At 34.3% G+C, this 23,023-nt stretch overlaps 2 protein-coding genes across 3 annotated transcripts in view; one reads left to right on the top strand and one right to left on the bottom strand.

Annotated features, from left to right (window-relative positions):
- The window catches only part of LOC105668376 (uncharacterized), a 189,104-nt gene that overhangs the window by 83,287 nt on the left and 82,794 nt on the right, over positions 1-23,023 (bottom strand). The window contains exon 7 of the mRNA XM_067358994.1: positions 4,427-4,477. Coding sequence (XP_067215095.1) covers positions 4,427-4,477 — 51 coding nt within the window. The remainder of the gene's footprint in view (positions 1-4,426; positions 4,478-23,023) is intronic.
- Positions 1-23,023, top strand: part of Neto (Neuropilin and tolloid-like) — a 112,117-nt gene that overhangs the window by 34,510 nt on the left and 54,584 nt on the right. The window lies entirely within an intron of this gene.

The raw sequence follows: 23,023 nt of genomic DNA, 5'->3' as shown, positions 1-23,023 counted from the left end.
GAGAAGTCGATGAAACTTATAAAAAGTACTTCCGTTACATATGCAATAACTATCGCTGTCGAGACGGAAAGTCCGGGATGTCACCGAAATGCCGACGAAATAGTCGTTTAAACTTTGCATCGCATTAATAATTGTATGGAAAAATAAATTGCACGCTACGCGCGGTAACTTAATTGTTGGAAAATTATTAAGAAAACCAAGATTGTTATTAAGAGCGACAATGGGGTCCGAAAAAATAAAAATAAAGCAAGCTTATGCTCGGAAGAAAGTATTTTCTGGTTTTAAACGGCCAAACAAGTAACTTTAATCAATTCAACCTCAATTTTTTTAAACAAAAGATGTAATGTTCTATAAATGAGATTATACAGATTTTTAAAAAATTTCTGACTGAAGAAATTATGCTTTATAAATTAAAATAATTTTTTAATTGTGAAAATAATAATTAAACGAAACATTGATGACTAAATAAATTATTTTAAGAATTTAATCACACAAATATTAAGAACAACTAGAGATATATATACTTTAGTTATAACCTTGCTTAAGAATCATCAAGCAAACTAAAATTTATTCGTATTATTATATTACAACGCAATTAAGTTTTACAACAAAATGCTGAGAAAAGTGAACTTTCTAAAGGCGAAAAGAATTTATCCCGGTGAATCCTGGCGCCAATTGAACATGGGCGTTTCCATCATCCATCAACTTCTTATTTCATTTAAGTCGGGAAATTGATGTGCACTCGTTCTTTTTCGAGCCCGCAAGGTTCACAAAAAGCTTCTCTGTAAGATCGATCACGGTCTACTATCTAAATCATCGTTACTATGAATAATATTTAAAAGTACTTAGAAGCACATGGTTTATATCACATCTCGAATACAGATATAAAATGGCAAACTAATTAATGGCGAATTTAGAATCCTTATTTGCAACAATACTTTTTCGCAATATTTAATATTAAGAAACCATTTTTAAAATATTTTATTAAGATAAGACTTATATTAAAATTTTGGCTAATATTATTTTGTTCTAGAGTAACAATTATTTATCTGCCATAATAATCTTTTATATTAATCCCGTTTCTTTAAAATTGTGTTATCTAAAGATAGAATAAGGATGCGTAAACGGACACGTGTAATGACATAATTTTGTAGAGAGAGAGCCCAGCAATATAATGATGATAATTCTGATAACGTCACGGAGACGGATGCGCATTAATCCGGACTTGCATCCTATTATCTTGCCACTATGTCTACCGCAAACTAACCTCATCAATGCGACACGCAATTCCCGAAGATGCAATAGGATCTCCTCCACACCTAGATTGTGTACCAAGTGACGGTAAACTCATTCACTAGGTTAAACGCGTAGTATGCAATAATCAACAATAGTTTTCACAAAAAGTTTTTCCCAATCATTTTTTAAACAATTATTCAAGATTCCTATTATACTCCTGTTTCTCTTATATATGAATTATATCTCTTTACTTTATTAAAATATCCTTAACACTGTGTAATAGCAATTATAAAAAAGCAATTTCAACTTTTAACACAAATTGCAATTATTTGCACGTAAATTTCTTGAAATTTTGTTCAAAATACCCGGATAGATCTGTCTCTGAAGATCTATACGATACGAGGATTATATCAAGTAAAAAAAGACGCGCATGGGTCAGCCATCGACAGCTCGTCAATTTCCAGAATATTTTTGTGGTTGCGCGATGTTTATGTCATCCCGACGGCATGGACGTTTGATCGTCCGGAAAATTCGAAGGTATTCGTATTTTTTCTGCACTAACCACGTTATAGTTCTTCGATAGAATAAACATTCACATGCACAAACAATTCCGTACGGATACATCGAAAACGTATTTGCGAAAGTCGCTGAAATTTGCAATCTCGTGGACTTTATAAGCTCTACGTGACCGCGCCCAATATTGTTTTTCATAACAAGCAAAAAGCGTGGCGAGGACGGTTGATTGTCGGTTAAAAATCAACGGATGCCTATTTTATACCGAGTACAACAGCATATCTGAACATGCCCAGTACGTGTGCGGTTTGTAATTATCGGTCGATAACGTTTACGGTCAGTAAATGTTAGTGACGCGTTCTACCTATGCGAAATTAGTCTTGAGTGTGCATTCTACTGTGTACGTAATCGCCAACAGTAATTAATTAACTTGCTAGCAACGCATCATAGAACATTATCAAAGAATCTGTATTCATGTATCGTTTTCCTTGTTTTATACATTTTTACATGATTCGATCTAATCAAAGAAAATTGTTTTGACAATTCGTAGAATTTGCGCGTGGAAAAATTTTACAAGAAATATTGAAAAAAAAAATCAATTTACAGTTATTCTATTATTCTAAACCTTTGCATAATTTCAATAATTTCATTAAAAATATTTGTGACTCAATTGATGCTTTTGCAATTTTTTGAGATTATTAAATTTTTTCATAAATATAAAATATGAATTAAAATCTTAATTATTATTTCATATAAAGCATTTTTATGCTATTCTAAACAATAATTTCCGCTCAAGCCGCGTGCACATTTGACGTGTAGCACAGTGACATACAATCCGCTTACAACGGTGCAGTTAAAAGTTCCTGCATTGAAACTGGCGTGCCATCGGCATTTCGACCATTATTTGTTCAAAGTCCTGCAGCGATAGCAGACGCGTTTCGATGCTACTGGATTCCTGTCGTGACATTTACTGCGCGTATTTTCCTCGGCGACAGCTGGCACAAGCCACTTTGTAACAGCGGCTCGAATCGTGCGCGATGTTTCTCACGGTTGTATACGCGTATCTCTCGTTTTCGATAGGAAAGTGCGGCATTAACTATTTTAAAGAAACATCGAAAAATTCTCCGGAAAAACCGCATCTGCTTCGCGAAAAAAAAATAAACAACTTTCTTAAACTGCGGAAGTTAATGGAAGTATGAAAAGAGTTTTATAATTTTTCAGACAAATATTACGCTACCAGATTGCATCATTTAGTATTCTAGATTAGAACTTATTTTTAAACCAATTTAAAGTTTGATTTTAAGCTTTAAAGAAATAAATTATGCACTTAATTTATTCCTTAAAACTTATTGCAATTATCACATGCTAATGCAAATTTTGTGGTCGTTATTATCATGTTATGCTCGTAATAATTATTATCCCAGAAATTACAAATGCGTAATGCGTTGATGTAGTATAATTATACTAGTAACTGATAACGTTCGGTATGGTTTGCTTCTGACGGACGCCAGCAGACGTAATATGTTATAATCAAAACCTCGGTATATCGAAGTGCTTAATGCACTGGATATGTACGGCTCTTTGCATTGTATTGTGTTTATAACGCGTTAATTACACACCTGCAAAAGAGAACCAAATGCATCGGTTGCAAGTATATGTGTTCTGTTGTAATAAAGTGAACTCTTAGTGACGAGAAAAGCGTAATTAATGAGACATAAAAAAAAAGAAAAACGAAAGTTAAATATACAGACTGTCGTATCGTCGTTTGCAACATTTACAAAACTGAATGGAATTACATTCCACATTTGAATACCGCGATGCAACGCGTACAAACCATTTGAATGCTAAGCACCAGACATACAGTTCGCGTTTAATTATTTTTTTTTCATTCTTTTTTCACGTTTCTGGTAATCCACTGTGTAGAAACATTGCGGAACGTTAAGCGCGCTTTGTGTGCAATGTCGTTAATTGCTTCAGTATTTTCTTTTAGCCGCAATACTTTGATAAACTGAATTCAACTCTAATTTCTACAAATGAAACTAAGAAAAGATATCAGAATCAATAAATAAATTGAGAAAAATGACAGATTTACAATTCTTGATTATAACTTAATCTTTTTTTTAATATTTTAATTTTTAGTTTAACATAATTTATAACAAATTTTAAATATATTGTTAAACACGTATTTGCAACCATTGCATATGTTTTCGACGCGGATACTCATATTGATGAAAAGTCACCGAAGATCCTCTAATATCGTAATTAGAAATACAATATAAATAAAGAAAGTCTCAAAAGTTCATCCAGAATATAAGTTAGATATTTGGAAATAAAGTTAAAGCAGCAATATTTTTATATTAAAGATAGTTTTTGGCAATTTTGCACAAACATAAAAGTGATTTCGAAACATGAACATGAACATGATCTCAAAGCACGATGTACGCGTATATATAGCTTGCTGAATGTAGGTTAGAAAAATATCGTCATATATCCGGAATTTTTCCGGGAATGGCACGTGCCACGTAAGCGGCAAAATAGTCGATACAAAATCGTATAATCGTATAACATTTTGACAAATATAGATGGTGAAAGGATTGCAAAAAAGTTAATGTATTTACACATATTTGCATGAGCAAGCAATTTGTATCATGGGATTATAATGAATGAATTCACTCACCAGTTGATGCCTCTCCGCCGTCGGAATCTGTCGCACCATCGACTACAACACCTATAAAAATTGTACATATTAGAAGTGTAACAGCATTTTAAACAGAATAAAAAAAAAAGCGTGTGCGAGAAAAAAGTAATATTTTTTTAATCAATGTGAATTTTATTGTTAAAATATACAAAACATATACATTTTGAAGGAGTTCGTAAAAAAATATGCATATCGTATAAAACTTGTGTATTGACCTAAACGAATGATAAATCATGCAAATAAAAAAATGTCTACATCACTGGATGCACTATTCGACTATCGTCGAAATCCTTATCGATTCGCTCGCAAGAATACAAGTCGACCGAGAGAACGCCCCTAATTACAATCCCGTGTGTTAATTAACGCAATGCAGTGATCTCGCCCGTCATTTTGTACTGCACTCCTGACGTTTATTACATCCGTGATGCACTAACGACGATTGAGCTATGTGAAACGCGGCTAGTCCAGCGGTTTACACGGTACTACCTACGTTCAACGAGATCCGACTGCGAAAAATTCTACATATTCAACTTCATATTTTTGCAACGTAAAAAATTTTATCATAAATGTAAACATAATCAAGAAAAAGTTGATTACTGTTGCTTTAATGTTCAAATCTTTTCGTTATTCTTAATATTCAATGTGTTTTTTATGAGCAACTAGCATGCAAAGTTTACTAATATAACCTAAATAAAGGATTCGATGCGACACGATAGGTACTTACCAATGCCGAAAAACACGATCGATCACGATCACACATATCACATTACGACGTTTGTCCATCCTTTAAATATTTTCGACACTGGATGTTTATTCATACGCAAAATTTGTTATAAAAATGCACAAGAACAATTCAATACGCACAAGTGATTTTTCATCAATCTATTACAAGAGTGAAGATAACCGCGCTAGTAAAGCGCGGGATAAAAATTAGCTATGCGCGCCACCATGCGTGTCAGTGACGAACTAAATAATATAAAATCTGGTACATATAAAATAATGTGATTATTATCGAATAAATGCCGCAATATGTTTCTTTGGCCTTATTTAACTAAATATATCCTTTAATTAAGTATAAAAAAATCGAATAGTGTGTGTTCCTTGATTTTCTTAGAAAAATTTCCACGATTTTTCGTTTTTGATTCTGTAGCGGGTGACAATTGCACAACGTAAAGCGTAGCGATAGCCTGTCGGTTTACGCGACACTACCAACGTTCGCTGACTTCTAACTGCAAAAAGTTCAATGTATTTGCTAGTAAATTTACACTCCTCGCAACACGAAATATTTACTCACCAACCGATACACTACCGTTACATTCTCGCTGACTGCTCATTGTTGTTGCCAACACAAATTTACAAGGATACTGATCGACAAAACACGAGTAATTACGATCGTGTGCGCCAATTAGTACGGTGTGATAATTCGTTATTTTGTAAAGTATTTTCTCTTTACAAGATACCGTGCTAGACAAAATAAAAATTAACAACAGCGCGTCCGATCATACCCGTCAGTGACGAACCGAGTAATACAAATTTTGATTAAGAATGTAAAAATCAATTTGCAACGAGCCTGAGCGCGTAAATTTTTGACAATCTGATTAATCAACTTTAAACACTTTGCACTTCAAAATTATTGTAAACTCGATAATGGAATAACAAGTTTCGTTTCTAAATGACCTCAGGACGGTTAGTCTGAGACATTCTGTATATTTAAACATACATAACTTTAATTTAAAATTTTTTAAAACCTTTAAATTTTAATGGTAGGAGTAGAGTGAACGGAATAGAGAACGATGCAATTTGCCGCGTAAACCCTTGTCTTAGTGCCGACCGATAAAAATCGCGGATTTCTCTTCTCTAGTTGTCACGTTTTGTTCTCCTTTGCCACACCGGTGCGGCGGCCCACCTTAAATCCACGAGCTTTCGCGTAGCCCCGGAATAATAACCAGGATAGATGTTGCTTTTAAGGTCGATAAGGGTGGCTCGCAGGTGAATGGAATGCAAGGGGAGGTAGAAAGTAAATCGTTGGAACCGCCGCTCGAGGTAATTCGTAGCAATTTAAAGCGATCTAACATTGCCCTTTCTGCCGGCCCGGCGAGAATTAATCGGATAGATGTGACTGAAAAACGTGTCGGGAATCCAAGAGGTTCTAGTTTCTTGGCAAGGTAGAAACCAAAGAAAAGATAACGTAAGGTAAGACGAGACCAAATGCAAAAGTTTTCGATCTTACAAAGATCGCATTTTCCGAACACCCGAGTCTAATTTGTTAGTCGGATATTTATCTTTCCACCAGCTTCGGATAATTAATTACCGAAAGAACTAACACTTGTTCACAATTCCTGTGTTGTAATAAATTGTTGAGTATCTTCGAGTGATTAAACAAGATTGCCTAATTCATCAACCGTAACCAGATATCCTGTTCTCGAAATAAGAAAATAATTTATAAAGCTTGTTTTAAAGAATTTCTGCAAAGTTAATTGGAAGAATAATGAAAGAATATATATAAAAAGAATAAAAAACAATTTCTCTTTTTGCAAGAGTGCACGTAACGTAACGTACAACAATATAATATCTGAGGTAAATGCTGAGATCGTCATAGCTTTCTATTTACAATTATTTTTATTGAGTCATCAAGTTATATGACGCGAACTAATTGGATTTTGCACCTTTGTGTCTCTCCTATATGCTTTTGTATAATGTTGACGTTATATTCAACATTATGGGCAATGTGCATTCTAGCCATACGGTTTCACTAAAGTCAGTTTGCTGTTTGAATGTGCGGAAACAATAACTTTATCGATCGTCGTAGCATCGAACCACGAATCCGCGTGATGAAATTTTTACGGTCGGTACGTCGTCGTCATGCATCTCGGTTAAAAGCACAGCGTCAAAGCAACAATCGCACGCACTCCCTACATATCGTATCATCGACTGAATAGAAAGCATATATATGTACATACAAGCTATACATTGGTCGATGATTCTTTTGTTTGTCAAAGAGCACAATCGGCATTTGACTTGTGTACAGTGTTATACTCGTATTGTGGAAACTGTTGAATACTGGAGCATATTTTGCATTTGAACAGACGAGGCAGAAACAAGTTTGAAAGTGATCGACGTAGTGCAACGTTGTGTTTAATGCATGCACGTGGCATAATATTCAAAATTTAATTACGCGCCGTTTACCTCATTCATTAACATTCCGGTTTCCGCGAGCTACCGTGTGATAACGATATTCGATGAAGTCTCAACGTTCCGGCAATTAAATATTTCGAAAGTATCATCGAGCAACTTAACTATCATCGCTAATAAACCTGTACATGTAATATTTTCAATTTGCAATATACGCGAAATAATAACAAACTATATAAATTATTAAAAATCTAATATGTAAAAATGTTTTCAAAAGGATACTTTTTTTATTAATATCTTCATTAATTTCTTAATTAATAAACGACATATTCAAGATTGAATTTATAACATTTAGCTATTATATTAGCATGTTTATGGTATGAAGTGGCATCAAAGCGCCCGCATTTGTTTTTCGCGACATTCATAGAGAAACGCTCAATAATCGCAACAACATTATTGAGACTATATCTCGTATTCAAGCTTGATTCAAGCTGACGTATAATTGACATCTATTGAATGCAAATCAGCGCACGATAATGCACCATCCTATTGATCACAGCAAACAATATTTCACATTTCTTTAGTCCAGCTTGTGTCGGATAAAATACTCCAGTTGTTGTTAATTAGGCATTATAGCTCGTATTCACGTTGCACTGTCTTATACCGCGCTATTCATGTAATAATAAGCAAAATTCTGGTGAAAACTGATATGTTTTTTCATTCTATAATAAATAAAATTTTTGTCAAATATTAAATTCTTTGAGGTATTATCTTACTGAAAAAAGAAAATTAAAATGTAGCTAATGTAGCTTCAAAATAAAAAAAATAGCACTGATCGTAAAGAATGATATATCTTTAAATTTAGAAGCGTTGTTCTTGAAAAAAGAGAAGCTGACATATTAAAACGCATATATTTCCAGCAAGAATACACGCGAGTATGGCGAGTATGCGATTCATATATCCTTGACATTGCACATTGATGTCTCACCACATTCACGCCGTGATATTGAATATCTCGTGTGGAGAAGAATGAACGTGCATTGTTCACACCGCGCAAATAATATATAGACGTTTATTCATTTCACGCTTCCGCTTAAAATCCCCGTTGAAAGATATCCGCGAGCGTTTTGCCGCCACGTTTCCTTTGATATACGAGTAACGTACAAGTACATTAAAACGTCATTCAGCGCGGAAGTCCACTTTATACTATGTCGACGTGTACAGTTTATCCTAACTATCCTGCCTTGCTGTACGCCGAATCTCTTTCTCTCTCTCCGTTTCCTCTCTTATCCTTTCTGATGCAACCATCGCGTAAAAGGCCGAGGATGAATAGTGAAATGCGTTTTGCAAACCTCTTCGTATTAAGTGCAGCTTTCAGCACGGAGCGGATGTTCCGAAGCTAAGCTTTATTCCTGAGCCCTCGGGATTATCCGAATGGCATTAGGTATCATGCTAGAAATCCACTTGGTCCGCGTGATGCGACATAACGCAACCCGATGCTGTGTCTTCGCCAGTTGATATTCTAAGTTCATCAACTTGTAGCAGCGACGTCTCTTCATACCAATGCAGAACATGCCGGTTTAGACACGCAACAAGGCGACGGCATAACATTAGATTCATTTTAATCTTTTGTGTCGAATTTTTTTTATATTGCCAACATATTTCTATATTAATATAAAATTAAATTATTGCATATTATTCGTATTATTGTAGGTTTTTGATACGATTATTCACGTCTTTTTATATATTCAATATGTATAATGTAATTTTAATACGTATTCCTTTATATATCAACTTTCACAATTTTATTACAATAGAAAATCAGAACAAATTTTGGATGAAAATAAAAGCATATTTTCTGAATAAAATATGCTGCGAAAATGGTACCATTATATAATACGTGTTACACACATATACAATAGAATAAAAGTAATATAATACATTATGATGAATTTATACAAATAATTTAAATGGCACACAATTTCATTTATTTATGACTTATTGTTAGTCATTGTTAATTTTTTATAGAAATATACGTTTCATTACGTTTGAGATTATCAATAATAATTTAGAAAATAAGTTGAAATCAGAGATAAGAGTCTCTAGAAGCTTCTGAGAGCAAAAGTTGCAGAAGGTGATTTTCGGATAGCCCTTGCATAAAAGGATAAACAGTTAGATACATTAAAGTGAAATGTAAACGTTTCAACTAGGCGAAGAAACTGAATCAGCGGATGGAATAAAATTACCTTAAGATACTCTGGCGAAAGATATCACCGAGCACCATGAAAGCAGTTTTCGTTAACCTCATAATATTTACACTATTTATTACAAAACAAAAAAAATTGTGGAAAGAGATTTTATACGACATAGAGAATGCATATCTTTTATATTAATATAATGACTGCATAATCATAGGTCGTATTTCAGTTACATTTTTGAAGAGGACATTTCACGACTATATCCTTCGACTCGTAATAATAAGTGAAGCATATCACATATTCTAAATCCTGTCGAAAATTTGGATGACGTAATAAATGTTGTTATAGAATCTTTCATTTCCAACAATAGTCACCTTACACTCGTAAAAGATATACGACCTACGCTATCTTCGTTTCATATGGGAATAGTTATCGAAGACAAGATATCAGATATATACTGGACGAAAAATCTATATCCAGCTGTCATATCGAAAAATACTGACGTTGAAACATTTCGTTTATTAACTCTCTACACTAGATCACACTTCTACATTGATATCTATTTTTACAAGTGATCCAAAATAATTATCGATATCTCTCGTCAAAAGAAAGTAGAAGAATCGATATATATGTATATATATTACTTCATACGCAAGAGAAAAATTTTTTAAGGACGGATATAAAAATTTTATTTCGATACAAATGAAAGTATTATTTAAAATTTGAATTTTAGCTACGTCGAAAGATTCCGTAAACTACATCGTCGCTCTCAGCGTTGTTCAATTTCACGGTACGCAAAACCTACATAGAAAACTGTTTACCGCTGTCAAACAGATTATTTGTAGTCTAATCCGATTACGCTCCACGCAGACAGAGAAATCATGTCTCATGTGGGGAAGGAAAGAAATATGCTCTTTCGTGTCAACATCGAGAAGATAAGTGATACCGCAGAATTTCGCACACAAGATACCCATGCTCTGATCTGTTTTTTTTACGAGTAACGCGGTCAATATTGAAAATTGTAATGATAAGTAAGCGAAAATATTCGCGCAAAAAGTGACTCCAGTTATTAGATTTCAGATATTACGAATTTTAGAGGTAGTAATAAACCCTTCCAGTCAATGTAAGATTACAAGCTTAATTGACATACACATGACGATGTCAACGAGCAAGACAGTCTCAGATAGAGACAAAAGCTTTTATCAACCAAAACTAAACAATTCGAAAACGGCTGTCGTAATTGAAAAAGACTCACCCGCTAGATTAAAGCAACTGCTTCGTTAGTTTGTCAATTACTAACTGACGAGAAATTGAACAGAAACAAAACATTATGTCATAAATTTTTGCAACTTTGAAAGAAGTTAAATCTCAATCTCTGTACTTATCTGATAGAAAAGAAAACGATAATTGGACAATGTAAGCTTCTTAATAATCTATGATACACTCGTCTACGAAAAATATGATTTATCTAATAAAAACAAGTTTGAAATTTTTGTGTGCTCCATACAAAAGAATTTTTTCTCGTAATTTCAAAATTGTTTGCCATGCTATATATGTATAATAAATGTATTTTTATTATTTTTGAAGATCAAAAATGACAGATAAATGTATATTTTTAAAATAAAATTATTTTTCTCTTTCCTGAGCCATTAAAAATTGATAGATCATCCATTTAACATTTGTTAACGAGAATTTGATGTAGTTTTTGATGCAGCGAGCGAAAAGTCCTTTTATGTATGCATATAGAGATAAAGTCTATTGTTTCGTTTAGGTACTCATTAATGAAGCCACTCAATTTCGCGGTGGTGGAATTTGTGCAGGACTGAAAGCGCGATTATTTATTCAAGCGGCGATGGTGATAGCGCCATTGTTTTTGTCGTGCGTAACAAATGGGCCGCACTGTATAACGCCGCGGCACAGTGCCCTTACATCCGCGGAAATTACACTGCAAAATGGCACGAGCTCAAATTCGCCTCCCGTTATTTAAGAGTATGAATTCGCTAAATTAGCTGTGCAAATTAAAAATGTTGTGCAATTCCTTTTGGCGTGCCAAACTTGTTAAAAATACATACGTCCAATACTTCTAATTTTTTCCTCGTAATTGCAACTAAGCGTAAGAAAATACAAATTTGTGTTTATATATATTTATTGTGTTTATACGTTATAAATTTGACAAAAAATTTGTCTTAAATTGTGAATCGTCAAAAATAACTTGTGATTATTTTACTCGAGGTATTCGAAATTATTTTCTTAGATGCAAGCTTGTACCAATTTCATATGGTACGACATAATATTGAAATCCTGCACGGAAACTGTATTTTCGCTGCGGCAATCTCATATTGGTTTGCCATATCGATCAGTTTCCATGTAAACATCTCCGATATTCGTATACGTCGTGCGGAAGGAATGCAATTGTTGCGACGTGCTAAATATTGACGCGATTACTAACCGTCAGAGTCTACAGGAAGATCATCGTGCAGTTAATGCGATAATGGAGGCACTCTTCTCTACGATATGCAGCAATAATTTTATTGCGCCGAGATGCTGCGAAGAAGCTCTCAAGCATACATATTATTCAAAGCGCCAAATGCATCGAGCTAAATCCGGCTTTAAAGGAGGAAGCCTAGAAATTAACGGTTGCCATTCCTTCCCGACGAGTGTATCGCGCGATACGAGCATGCACGGCGACAAATGATTTATTCGAGACACGTCGGTCCTCGGATTACAGACTTTTGTCGAAGATAGAACGGAATATTTTCCACTTCAATACGGAGCGAATTGAATCTATCTCGTGAGTTACTTACAATGACGGGCTAGTGCAAATATTTGCTCGCCGCTACATAGCCACGATACCCGATAAATTACACGCAAGAACAGCAAACAAGAAAATAACCTGGTTTTCATACACTGTAATATGTAGAAATTTTGCATGGAAACTGTATTTTGCTTTTCTGAATGTACGGTTTAATTTTAAAAAGTACTGTCTTATCTTAATCACTTGCAAATGTAATCTAAATTACTTTCTACAGCGTTAATATAATCTTGTCCGGAGAAAAAATGAATTAAACAGTTATGATTAAGAAACGAAAGGCCGAATGTGCATTTATCCACTTTATTGACCTACTCTTGCTATTATTTTTAACGCTAATTTTTAATGGTAATAATTTTTATATATCGGTTGTAATATTCTTTTCTTATATCTCTAGCTAATAGTGTAAGAATATTATTTTTATATTTGAAACTTTAATGCGGAAGTAATGTAAAATCAATTTTTATCTGGTATTAAATGATAATGCCGCTCTATTATAGTAAACTAACATAATTAACTCATCCTTAATCCATCATATTACAGATCAGAACGGGGGTTAAAACCCCAGGATTAGATATGCTCGACGTACATCCTCGTTCACGTATAACGCCTCAGCATATTTATGCAGACGACCACGCAAAGGCGCAAACGGACCAACCCATCTATCTTACGACGGATAATCCGGCTTACTGACTGAGCTACCTTCTTTTTCGTACGGTTTGCGGCAAAACTTGATTGAGATATGCCGCGATAATGCCTAGCTCCATTATTCCTTCCTCCTTTTCTCCGCTTTTCGCCGCCGCCTACCCAGCTTATCCTCGGCCGATTCTCATGAAGGGACGTTTGTCTTTCATTTCTATCGTTCCCGCATCGACGACGCTATTTTCTTCGAAACGATTGTGACCGCAATAACCGACTAAATCTCGACAAAAATCGCGCCGTAATCGCGATTTTATGAATGGCGAATCGGCTTAGGTGAATTTTTACCTCGGATACAGTAATTTGATCTCGTGCCCCAAAAATTTTGAACAATATGAAAATTTTATTGGATCATAATAATAACCAAAAATTCAATATCCAGAGACGATACCGGAGTCAATAACACGAGCGAATATTCAGAGCATAAACATCTAAAAATAAAAATGGAAAATACGGGAAGCTATTTGATAAGCTACTCATAAGCTGCTCGTAACTATTTACAAAATTATAAGGAAAAATTGTTTAAAAGTTTCGGAAGCTTAGAAATAAATATTACCAACAATGTATCTAGATCTTGTTAATTATCTCATTCGATGGCGAAAACTTTGTATATAATTCGTGGTTTTACGGGACTTACTTTGAACCTTTGGCGATCGGCGGTTCTGTGTTAGTAAAACTTATCTACTTAGTAAACTCATTATCCGAAGCTCTAATTGGCTGACTTTGTATAGAGAAAGAGAGAGAAAGAGAGAGAGAAAGAGAGAGAGAGAGAGAGAGAGAGAGAGAGAGAGAGAGAAAGAGAGAGAGAGAGAGAGAATAAATAATCGCGCATCAACTAGAACAAAGTATGAAAGCAATTGCTTAGTTGGATATTATTATGAGAAATAACCGGGTAAAAAAAAAATCATTTAAACTCAAATCATTATCAAACTCAACAAATAAAAAATTTATAGCAATAAAATACAGCTTGAAATATTAATGCAATATAATTATACGCGCAATGTTAATGAACATAAATTACGTTTTGTAATTATTGATTTCTCCATATGTAATTAAATGAAATTAATCTGTTTTGTACACAATTTACGTTCAAAACGCCATCACGGATTGTTGATAATGGCATAGTTCAATTTCAACTGGAAGCTGTATTTTCATTTGTTTCGTACATATCCTATATTATACAACCAGCGAAAATAAGATTTGCATTAATTATTAATGATTAATATTGCATTGCGTTTTACTCTGCGCCACATAGATCGTTGTAATTAGTAATCTACTAATATATGCACGATCGTGTCAACATTGATTGACAATTATTTTCTACCAGCGTTTTAAGTTTTACATATTTTATCTCCAATTTATATCCTTCCATCTGAAATCTCATTTTTCCTGTAATGCATTTCCACACAATTGTGCATCATATTATGGAGCACATGCGTACAACGCGCGCTCATTTATTTATACGGGAATGTAACAACGTGTAACGAGAACAAATATATAGCGAAACGCTGTTATCGGAAGGATAGAAATTCGTTATATGGAAAAATGCCGAACTACCGACAGTGAAGCCGCACAAAAAATTCCATGCGTCGCTTATCCGGAGAGAAATCTGCATTTCGCGGTCGTATCCGACATTCCGGACGAAATGTATCGTTTTGTTCGCTAAGAATGTATGCGTGCATACGTGTATCTATATGTTGCGGTGACGTAATGTTTTACAAAAAAACGACAACGTGACGCCGTTTTTGTCGAGTAACGAACGAGTTTCCCTAATGATCGTACTTGCTATAGCATATTAGTCGTGCATTAGGACGTTTGGCACGGCCGCAAAACGTATTTGGTGCTAAATAATCACAACTTACCCAAAACACGGCCGCAACGGCCGCGCGGCATTACCATAATTCTGATAGGCAAACAGTGACACATGCAATTGACATAATTGCCGTCGCGCGTTTGCGATGGTAAGCGTCATTTGCAAGTGCGCAACACTGCAAAGATTTGTCATTTTTGTTGTACATAAATTGGAGTTCAACGGCGGCAATATGTACAGTATTCACGACTCGCCGTTTCGTTAATTCGCGATGCTATTTATGTGTCTATGGCTACATTTCAAATCGAAATCAATTCCGTTAATGTAAGCAGTGTTTTTCCAAACTTTTTTTTGAATCCTTCTAATGTTTTAATGTTTAAATTCCATAATTTTCCTGCGATTTATAGCAATTTTGCATTCAAAACTGTATCGTAAATGCTTGTATTGTCCGTGCAAAATGTAGCATAATCTTGATACGGTATCCAAATGAACGTCGTAACGATATCGCGTAAAAAAATCGTTCTAAATAGACTTTCAGGATGGATGTAGGCTTTCGTAGTGATATTTATTTATCAAAGCCGATGTGAAATTTGCCTCGACAAATGGCAACGACGCGACGCATGGCTCCACAGGTCGTTCCACGCCATTTTATCGCGACTGTACGTCGACCTCGAGTTTCCTTCCTATAAATTTTCCTCTCATATAACTATATATCGTGGATATCGTAGGAGTTTTAACGCACGATACGTATCCCGGCCAGTTATCGGCGCATAGTGCATAACCAACATGACTATTCGCAAATCGTGCCAGTATAAGGACGATTGGTTTTGCAAAAAACTGTACGCTTCAATACGCAATCGATGAAATATGAGAGAAGCACGATACTGTTATCATTATCAAATCTTATACAAACTAGACACTATGTATAATAAAGAAAGATTCAAATACTGATATAATAAAATAATATAAAAAATAGTATAATATAAATATTATGATTTTAACTAAAATCTTACTTATTTCACGTTAATACTTATTATCTTTGTATGATTATTTTAGTCATTTAGATTGTTATTTGAAAGCTTGCAGCGAAAACAAAAGCCATCAATTTCACTTTCTCTGATATTTGTTCACATAGCTGTGGGGAAAGCAAAATTACAACTTTAAATGCATTTGTGATTTCAAATACGCAATGCGATAATTCCTCTCTTCGCAGAGAACCACTGGTTCTAATTGCTCAGTCAAATGCTAACATTTCTCCTCATTATGTACGCACTTCCGCGGATTCGTGCGAATGCGAAAGCCTGGATTAAGTCCGTTCCGTTAAAAGAACCATTCTCATTACAGAATGATTAAATCCGCGAATACAATACGCTTGTATGGAACCAACGAGGAAAGTAAAAAAAAAATCGAATAGTACGTTAAAAGCATTTTCGTATTGCTAATTTGTCGCAAACTACGCTAATACATCTGAACTCTTTTCTCGCTTCAACAGAGTTTGCTTAATTTCTGTTTCAAAACGTTTCCGTTTCCTGTCTCTTCTTGCGAATTTGCTTTAGTTCTTTTTATTTTAATTTCAAACAATTCTTGGAATGCTGACATGTGCGCGATACTACGTAACTTGATAATAAAAATTTGATTTTACAGAAATAAAATGCGTTCGATATAATAAAATATTCTCTCTCATTATCAGTTAATTTTAGTTAATATATGTATAGAAAGTTTGTTGGATAATATGTATTGTTTTAGACAAAAATAAGACAAAAAATTCCACTTCGAACTTGAATGTTGCACTTGTGACGACATGCATTGCATTCTACTAGAGTTATTTTTCGCCAAACAACAGTTCAATTTTATCATCTACTGAAAATGAATGCACGAAAACATGTTTTGAACTCAATGTGTTCAATGCCATAGATATTTTATTATTGACATCGTGTATGTTTTCGTAATGCAAGTGTTATTTTATAATTCACTTATGTCATCTGTGATTACTTTATGATAATTATTGTAATCTCAAAACTCTCGAAATAACGCGAATCAAAAATTCTCCAACTAAAGAAAATTCGATAAAAAATTTATCCCAATTACACACATATCCGGACGATTTCTCTGTAATACATATAAGAAACAATCGCGGAACGTATTAATTATCTTAAAAGCACGGCGTAGTTCGCTTCATTAAGCATAAGACCGTTGATTAATGTCGCTGCGTAAGAAGCGGCCACCGTAACGACAATGAATTAGTAAAACCACGTATATACCGCGCCCATACTTACCTCGGCAAAATAACGTGGTTCATAGCAACAAAAAGGTGAGGCGAAACCGCAGGGTAACCGCATTGTTAACTGCGAAACGCTCGCAGTTTTGCTTGTGGTTCGCGCCAAGAAACTTGCCGTCGCGTATGCATCTGTCGCGCTAGTCGCGATGCAGTAAACTTTCTTTGTATGCTATGAGGATACTTTAAGTTCCAAGTGCTTCCCGGGGATCGCGCAAACGCGGCGTTTACACACTCTACCCTGCAGAAAAGAAATTTCCCTCGGGCGACAGTTGGGTGCAATTTCGAAACGCGGAACATATCTGATTAGTGCGCATTGGTCTCTCTGCTTTTTTGCCGTCCGTAAGTTCCGCTGGTGCAACTCGCGGAAATTCTCTATTACACTCGAGTTTCTGCATTTACGACAGTCGAGATGTTCGTTTGTTGCACTTGTTCCGAGTTTCAGATAATCCTTTTGCAAGTAAACTTTATGCATGAGAAGTTGTCGTTAAATTAAGGACGAATAACAGCGAAATTGTCGTTAAAATAAAGGAAAGTTATGAGATAAAAGATTTACACTGACAGAATATAGTAGACAGAGTATCATGTGAAGTAAGATAGAGAATTACATTTTATAAAATATATGCGTGCATGTTACACAATACGCATATATAATATATATGAGACAAGCCGCGACTGGAAAACAAACTCCCTAATATTTCACATGACAAAACTATGATGCGGTATAATTAGTTTAAAAGCTATTACGTCAACTTAATTACTATCTCGTTATACAATGGATGAATATAATTAGTGCACGAATTATCTCCGGGAATAGTGTTTTGATATTAGCAGGGAGTGCCTCTTGCACTATGATAAAATGACAGTTATTACAAATTAATTAACAGAGAGATTATTATCTAATTACTCCATTAGTAATATTTTGTGCATTAAAAGTATTAATTCAGTTTAACCAGCATGCAATGTTTAACAAAAGAGTAAAATGGGAGAGTTCTACACGTTTCATTAAACCGCACGGAATGACCGAAATAAAAGATAAATGATAAAAACGTGACTGAATGTGCAAAGTTAATTAAGGGTTTCTGCTGTTACGTGCAAAAAGCACATTACGCGTTACTTTACACTACACGAACGAATACATATACATTGAGCAATATTCGTAATGAATTGTAAAAAAAGGAATAACCAGTTTTGAATTTGTAACTCGTCGTACAATTCATACATAATTTTTAAATTTTCCTATAGTTTTTTTTATAATTAACTATTTTTGATTAATCATTACGAGAAGAATAAATATCGATTTTTTTTTGCAAAACGCAGTTTTTTACATCTAATCCATTTAAATGCATGCAAAACTTTTACATAATTACATTCAATGCTTTCTACCTTGTTTCTGGTAGAACAACATTAAGAAGTGTTATAGTTGCCAAAAAGTCTCTTTCATTTTAAATGCGCCAAACTCGACGGAAAAACCAGAACTTAAAAATTCAGGACGAGCAGCGAGATCTTTTCATTTGCAATCTGCTTTATGAGAAAATCGCAATTTAGAAAGTAAAGAAGTGACTGGAAAGGAACAAGGTGACGAATATGTCATGAGAAAGAAAGCTAGGAAGGAATAAATGCAGTGTTAACTGCGAAAACTCAATTGAGAGCGATGCACGCAACATAACATGAAGGGTGGCATGAATTGTGAGAGCTTTTCTTCGCTGAAAGGACCCACTGCGAGTTTAAAGTGTTCCGTAGAGCAGAAGAGAGTGGTAAACTTACATATTCGTGTTATATGTTCCGTTTCGTTGGTGCGAGGATTTTGTCGCGTTTACGCTTCTCTGCGTGCGAGAACTTTTGGCCACTTGAGAAGTTTCTTTCCCCCTTGTGTACGATCTCTCCATCCATTTCCCTCTTTTCGAGAAAAGTTTGCAGCGCAACTGATAAGTTACTGGTGTGTAATCCACCCATTAAAACTGATCCATTCGAGGTTGAAAACCGTTTACATTTGTGCACTTGAAGTTGCTTTATTTCACACAAAATGTAAAAAAAAGAGTGTTTTGATATTTATTTATGTGCACTGTCAATTCATTGAAAAAGCATGTTGAGAAATATTTATTTATTATTTCAGCCATCAATTACGACTGTTATTATGACTAGCAATTAATTATTGAAAACAGAAGCAATAATATTTCTCGATGCGTTTTTCATGTTATGTAAAACATTGACATTTACAAATTCATTACAAATTTTTTATCTTTAAACAAAGATGTACATTCTTGTAGTGATTTAACGTATAATATTCGACGATAAATCTCTCGTGCGCGCTATATACTTTTAAAGAATTTGAAATTCACCCACGCTAGAAAAAGAAATTAAAGCAGCGTGTTTCGCGTTTCGCGAAGCTGAGGACGAATCCGTAAAAATATTTGAGAATGATGCGCTCGTTTTTCACTAGATGTTTTTGTCTTTAACCGAATGGCCGTCAGCATGTTCGCAGTGGAAAAGCGGTCATAATTCTTCCCTAACAGATTCCTGAAATGCTCCAGCGCTCGCGCGAAAGAAAGGAACTGGCAAACAATAATTTATATTTCTCGTAAGCGAGATTGAGTCGGAACTAAAATTGTCGACCAGTCTGTTGTTGGCTTCGAGGCGAACAACGAGCTCCACGTGTTAGGAAACGAGAGGAGGAGGGCGTTAAGTCACGCGAGACAAGGAAGAAAAGGAATTGCTTTCGCAGCAGGAACAAAAGAAAGAGACAACCTGCTGTAAATTTAGAATTCGAGCATTCCTCGTATCGTTATATGCGAAACTGAGGTTTTAAAAAAATGAATCGACGATAGAAATAAAACTCCCGGATTTGTGATTGCTCATAAAAACGTAACATAAAACCAAAGACGTGAAATATGTATGTTATATATCGGAGATATTCTGATTTTTGTTAACGTTAAAAGATGTAACTAAAATGTTCTTCTACATCGATAAATTAATGAGAAAAAAAGATACTCTTTTTTCACACACACAAAATATATAAAATATAAATTTTATAATGTGATAATATAATTAGTAATCTTTATTTTGCAACTATGTAGCTATTCTGAAGAATTTTGTCTGATTCTCTCCAAGCTACACACAAAATAACTACATGAAAAAAAGCATTTACCATATCGATTAAAGAAAAATATAATTTTTTATTTATTTTTAATGTCATTTTAGCAAAATAGAAACTGTAAGACATGAAGCGATCTTTCTGTCTGCTGCTGTATTTCGTATTTCAAAAGGTATATACAGCGAAGTAAATAAGAGTTATATATTGCACTGATATTACGACGTTTCGTAAACGATACACAGCACGAATGGCAGCAGGAGTTGCCTTTCGAAAGAAATCGATAGTATTGAGAAAGACACTGCGACTCGGAGCAAACCGAAAAAAGATCGAAGGTTGCAATTCGTTCGTGTATACTGGCTTCGAGCCCGCAATCTTAACGGAAATGTCTTCCCACTTGTATCCTGAATACCGATTTCCGACTTGTTCACGGATTCTCGCGCGTGTCGTTGTCCATTTTAGAAGAGAAAAATACGCATGGAACTCGAAATGAGAGCATGGAGATGTATTTCGAGACGCACCTACCCCGAATATCCACGAATTCGCTCTGTGTATTATTTCGCCCGGTATTAAAACACACATTCTGTGTTCGTCTCGCACAATCGTATGATTACACGAAAAAATATTCACGCTTCGTGAATATATTTTTTCACTGTTATGCAGTTGGTCGAAAGTTTAACATTATAGATGCAGACTGTGTGTGTATAACGAAAATTCTACATTAACATTTTGCTATATATTCCGAAAATATTCGCATGATAAATATACCTTTTTTCGCTACACGTACGTTATATAACTATTGTTATTATTTTATAATTTTCATTATCCCCAAGTAATCAAATACAAAAACATGCAGGTGTAATATGGGAATACAATGTTGTATACGTCGCGTAACCTTATTTAGAAAAAAACGTATAGGAAAGATTGAACAGAATTAATACTAATAAAAAGTGGAGGAAAAAATATTGTTACTAAGCAAATATTCCCCCAACCGTTTATTTCTGTTCAAACATACATACGTTCCTGCGAGAGAGAATGTGTGCTCGTTGCACGCAATTATTTATTTTCAATTACTTTCAATTGCGTTGCAACATAGTTTCGTAATCTAATTATTTTTTGCATTGTTCAGATCTTTTTCAAAAATTCATTAAATTGTGTTTTTGTGAAAGTTTAAACTTTGAAAGCAACACATCGTACATTATTAATAGCTCTCTGAGCTTTATTGAGTTTACTAGATAATAAGCGATAATTAACGTTCAATAGTTAATGAGATAAGAGGAAAATACATGATTTTTATATGCAATTTGTTATTATTTATTATATCTAAAACTATATAATTAGGAGAGAATAAAAATTTGCCATCAAATTTTCTCCTTTAAAATCATCAAAGTTTAAATCTTGTAAATAATATTGATTACCTTCAATTATGCATACTGGCTATAAAAAGAGCACTATAGAAAAGAAACTACTAACAGTTCGACATAATTTAGAAAATCACATGTTATATGATCGTCTCCAATATGAAAATGGAATTAAACGTTTCATTATAATAAAAGTTGTACATTTTTCACAAAATGCTAGTATTTCTTTTGATTGAAATCTTTGTAAAAGATAATGAAATCTCAGCACATCTTACATATACATGTAAAAAGTAATATGTTTCGTAGAAAATCGTAAAAAGTATGCGGTATGAATAAACCTCCTGTTGAAGACGAGATAGCAGTGTATCACCTAGTCATAAATCCGCACCGTTCGCATGTCGCTGCTGTACTTTCATCGTGTCGTATACCGGCCGCGAGCTCAGGAAAGATTTATTTAGTAAGTGATTTAGTGACAGCTCAGTCCGTGAACCGGTCAGAGAGACTGACCGACCGGTACGGTGCACTGCGTTGATAAAGGGAGCGAAGCTCAGGGAATTGCGATTGGACGAGAAATCGTGTTCGACGCCCAAGGAAAATATCGCGGGAGGAAATATCGCCCAAGGAAATATCGCTGTTCCGAAGAACCGACGTTATTCTTATTACACGGCACCATATAAATTCTGTTCGATATTACTTTTGTAACTTTGTGAGAACCGACCAACCGCTGAAATCGAATTCGGCACACTGATCGAATTACAGAATAAAATTTGGTTAATTTAGATTATTTCAGCAGACTTACTGCGAAACTATTACAAAAAATTTGCAATTTATTTAAAATATTTAAAAAATTACTATATTATAATAATTTTTATTTTATATAATGTTTAAATGCTTAGAAGTGTGATTAAGTGTATAAAATATTTGCAACTTTTTTTGTTGGGTATTATTTTATACAATTTTATAACTTTGATATTTTTAGAAAATTAAAAAAGAATTAAACAAACAATAAAAACCCCTTTTAGAATGTTCAAATCTAGAAACTACTTTTAAACTTAAATTTACATCCTGCAATATTGTTCGTACGTACATTTTAGTATACCATCAGTTTTTCGTAACACTATAAGCGCTACAAATATGTCGATGAAAATACATGACGTCCCTTTCGTACTTTATCAACAACAATGAAATTAAAGTATTAAAT

The sequence above is a fragment of the Linepithema humile genome, chromosome 7 (assembly GCF_040581485.1).
Source record: "Linepithema humile isolate Giens D197 chromosome 7, Lhum_UNIL_v1.0, whole genome shotgun sequence".
Taxonomy (NCBI): Eukaryota; Metazoa; Arthropoda; class Insecta; order Hymenoptera; family Formicidae; genus Linepithema; species Linepithema humile.
The sequence above is the reverse complement of the archived record's forward strand: the minus strand, read 5'-3'. Positions and strand labels throughout refer to the sequence as shown.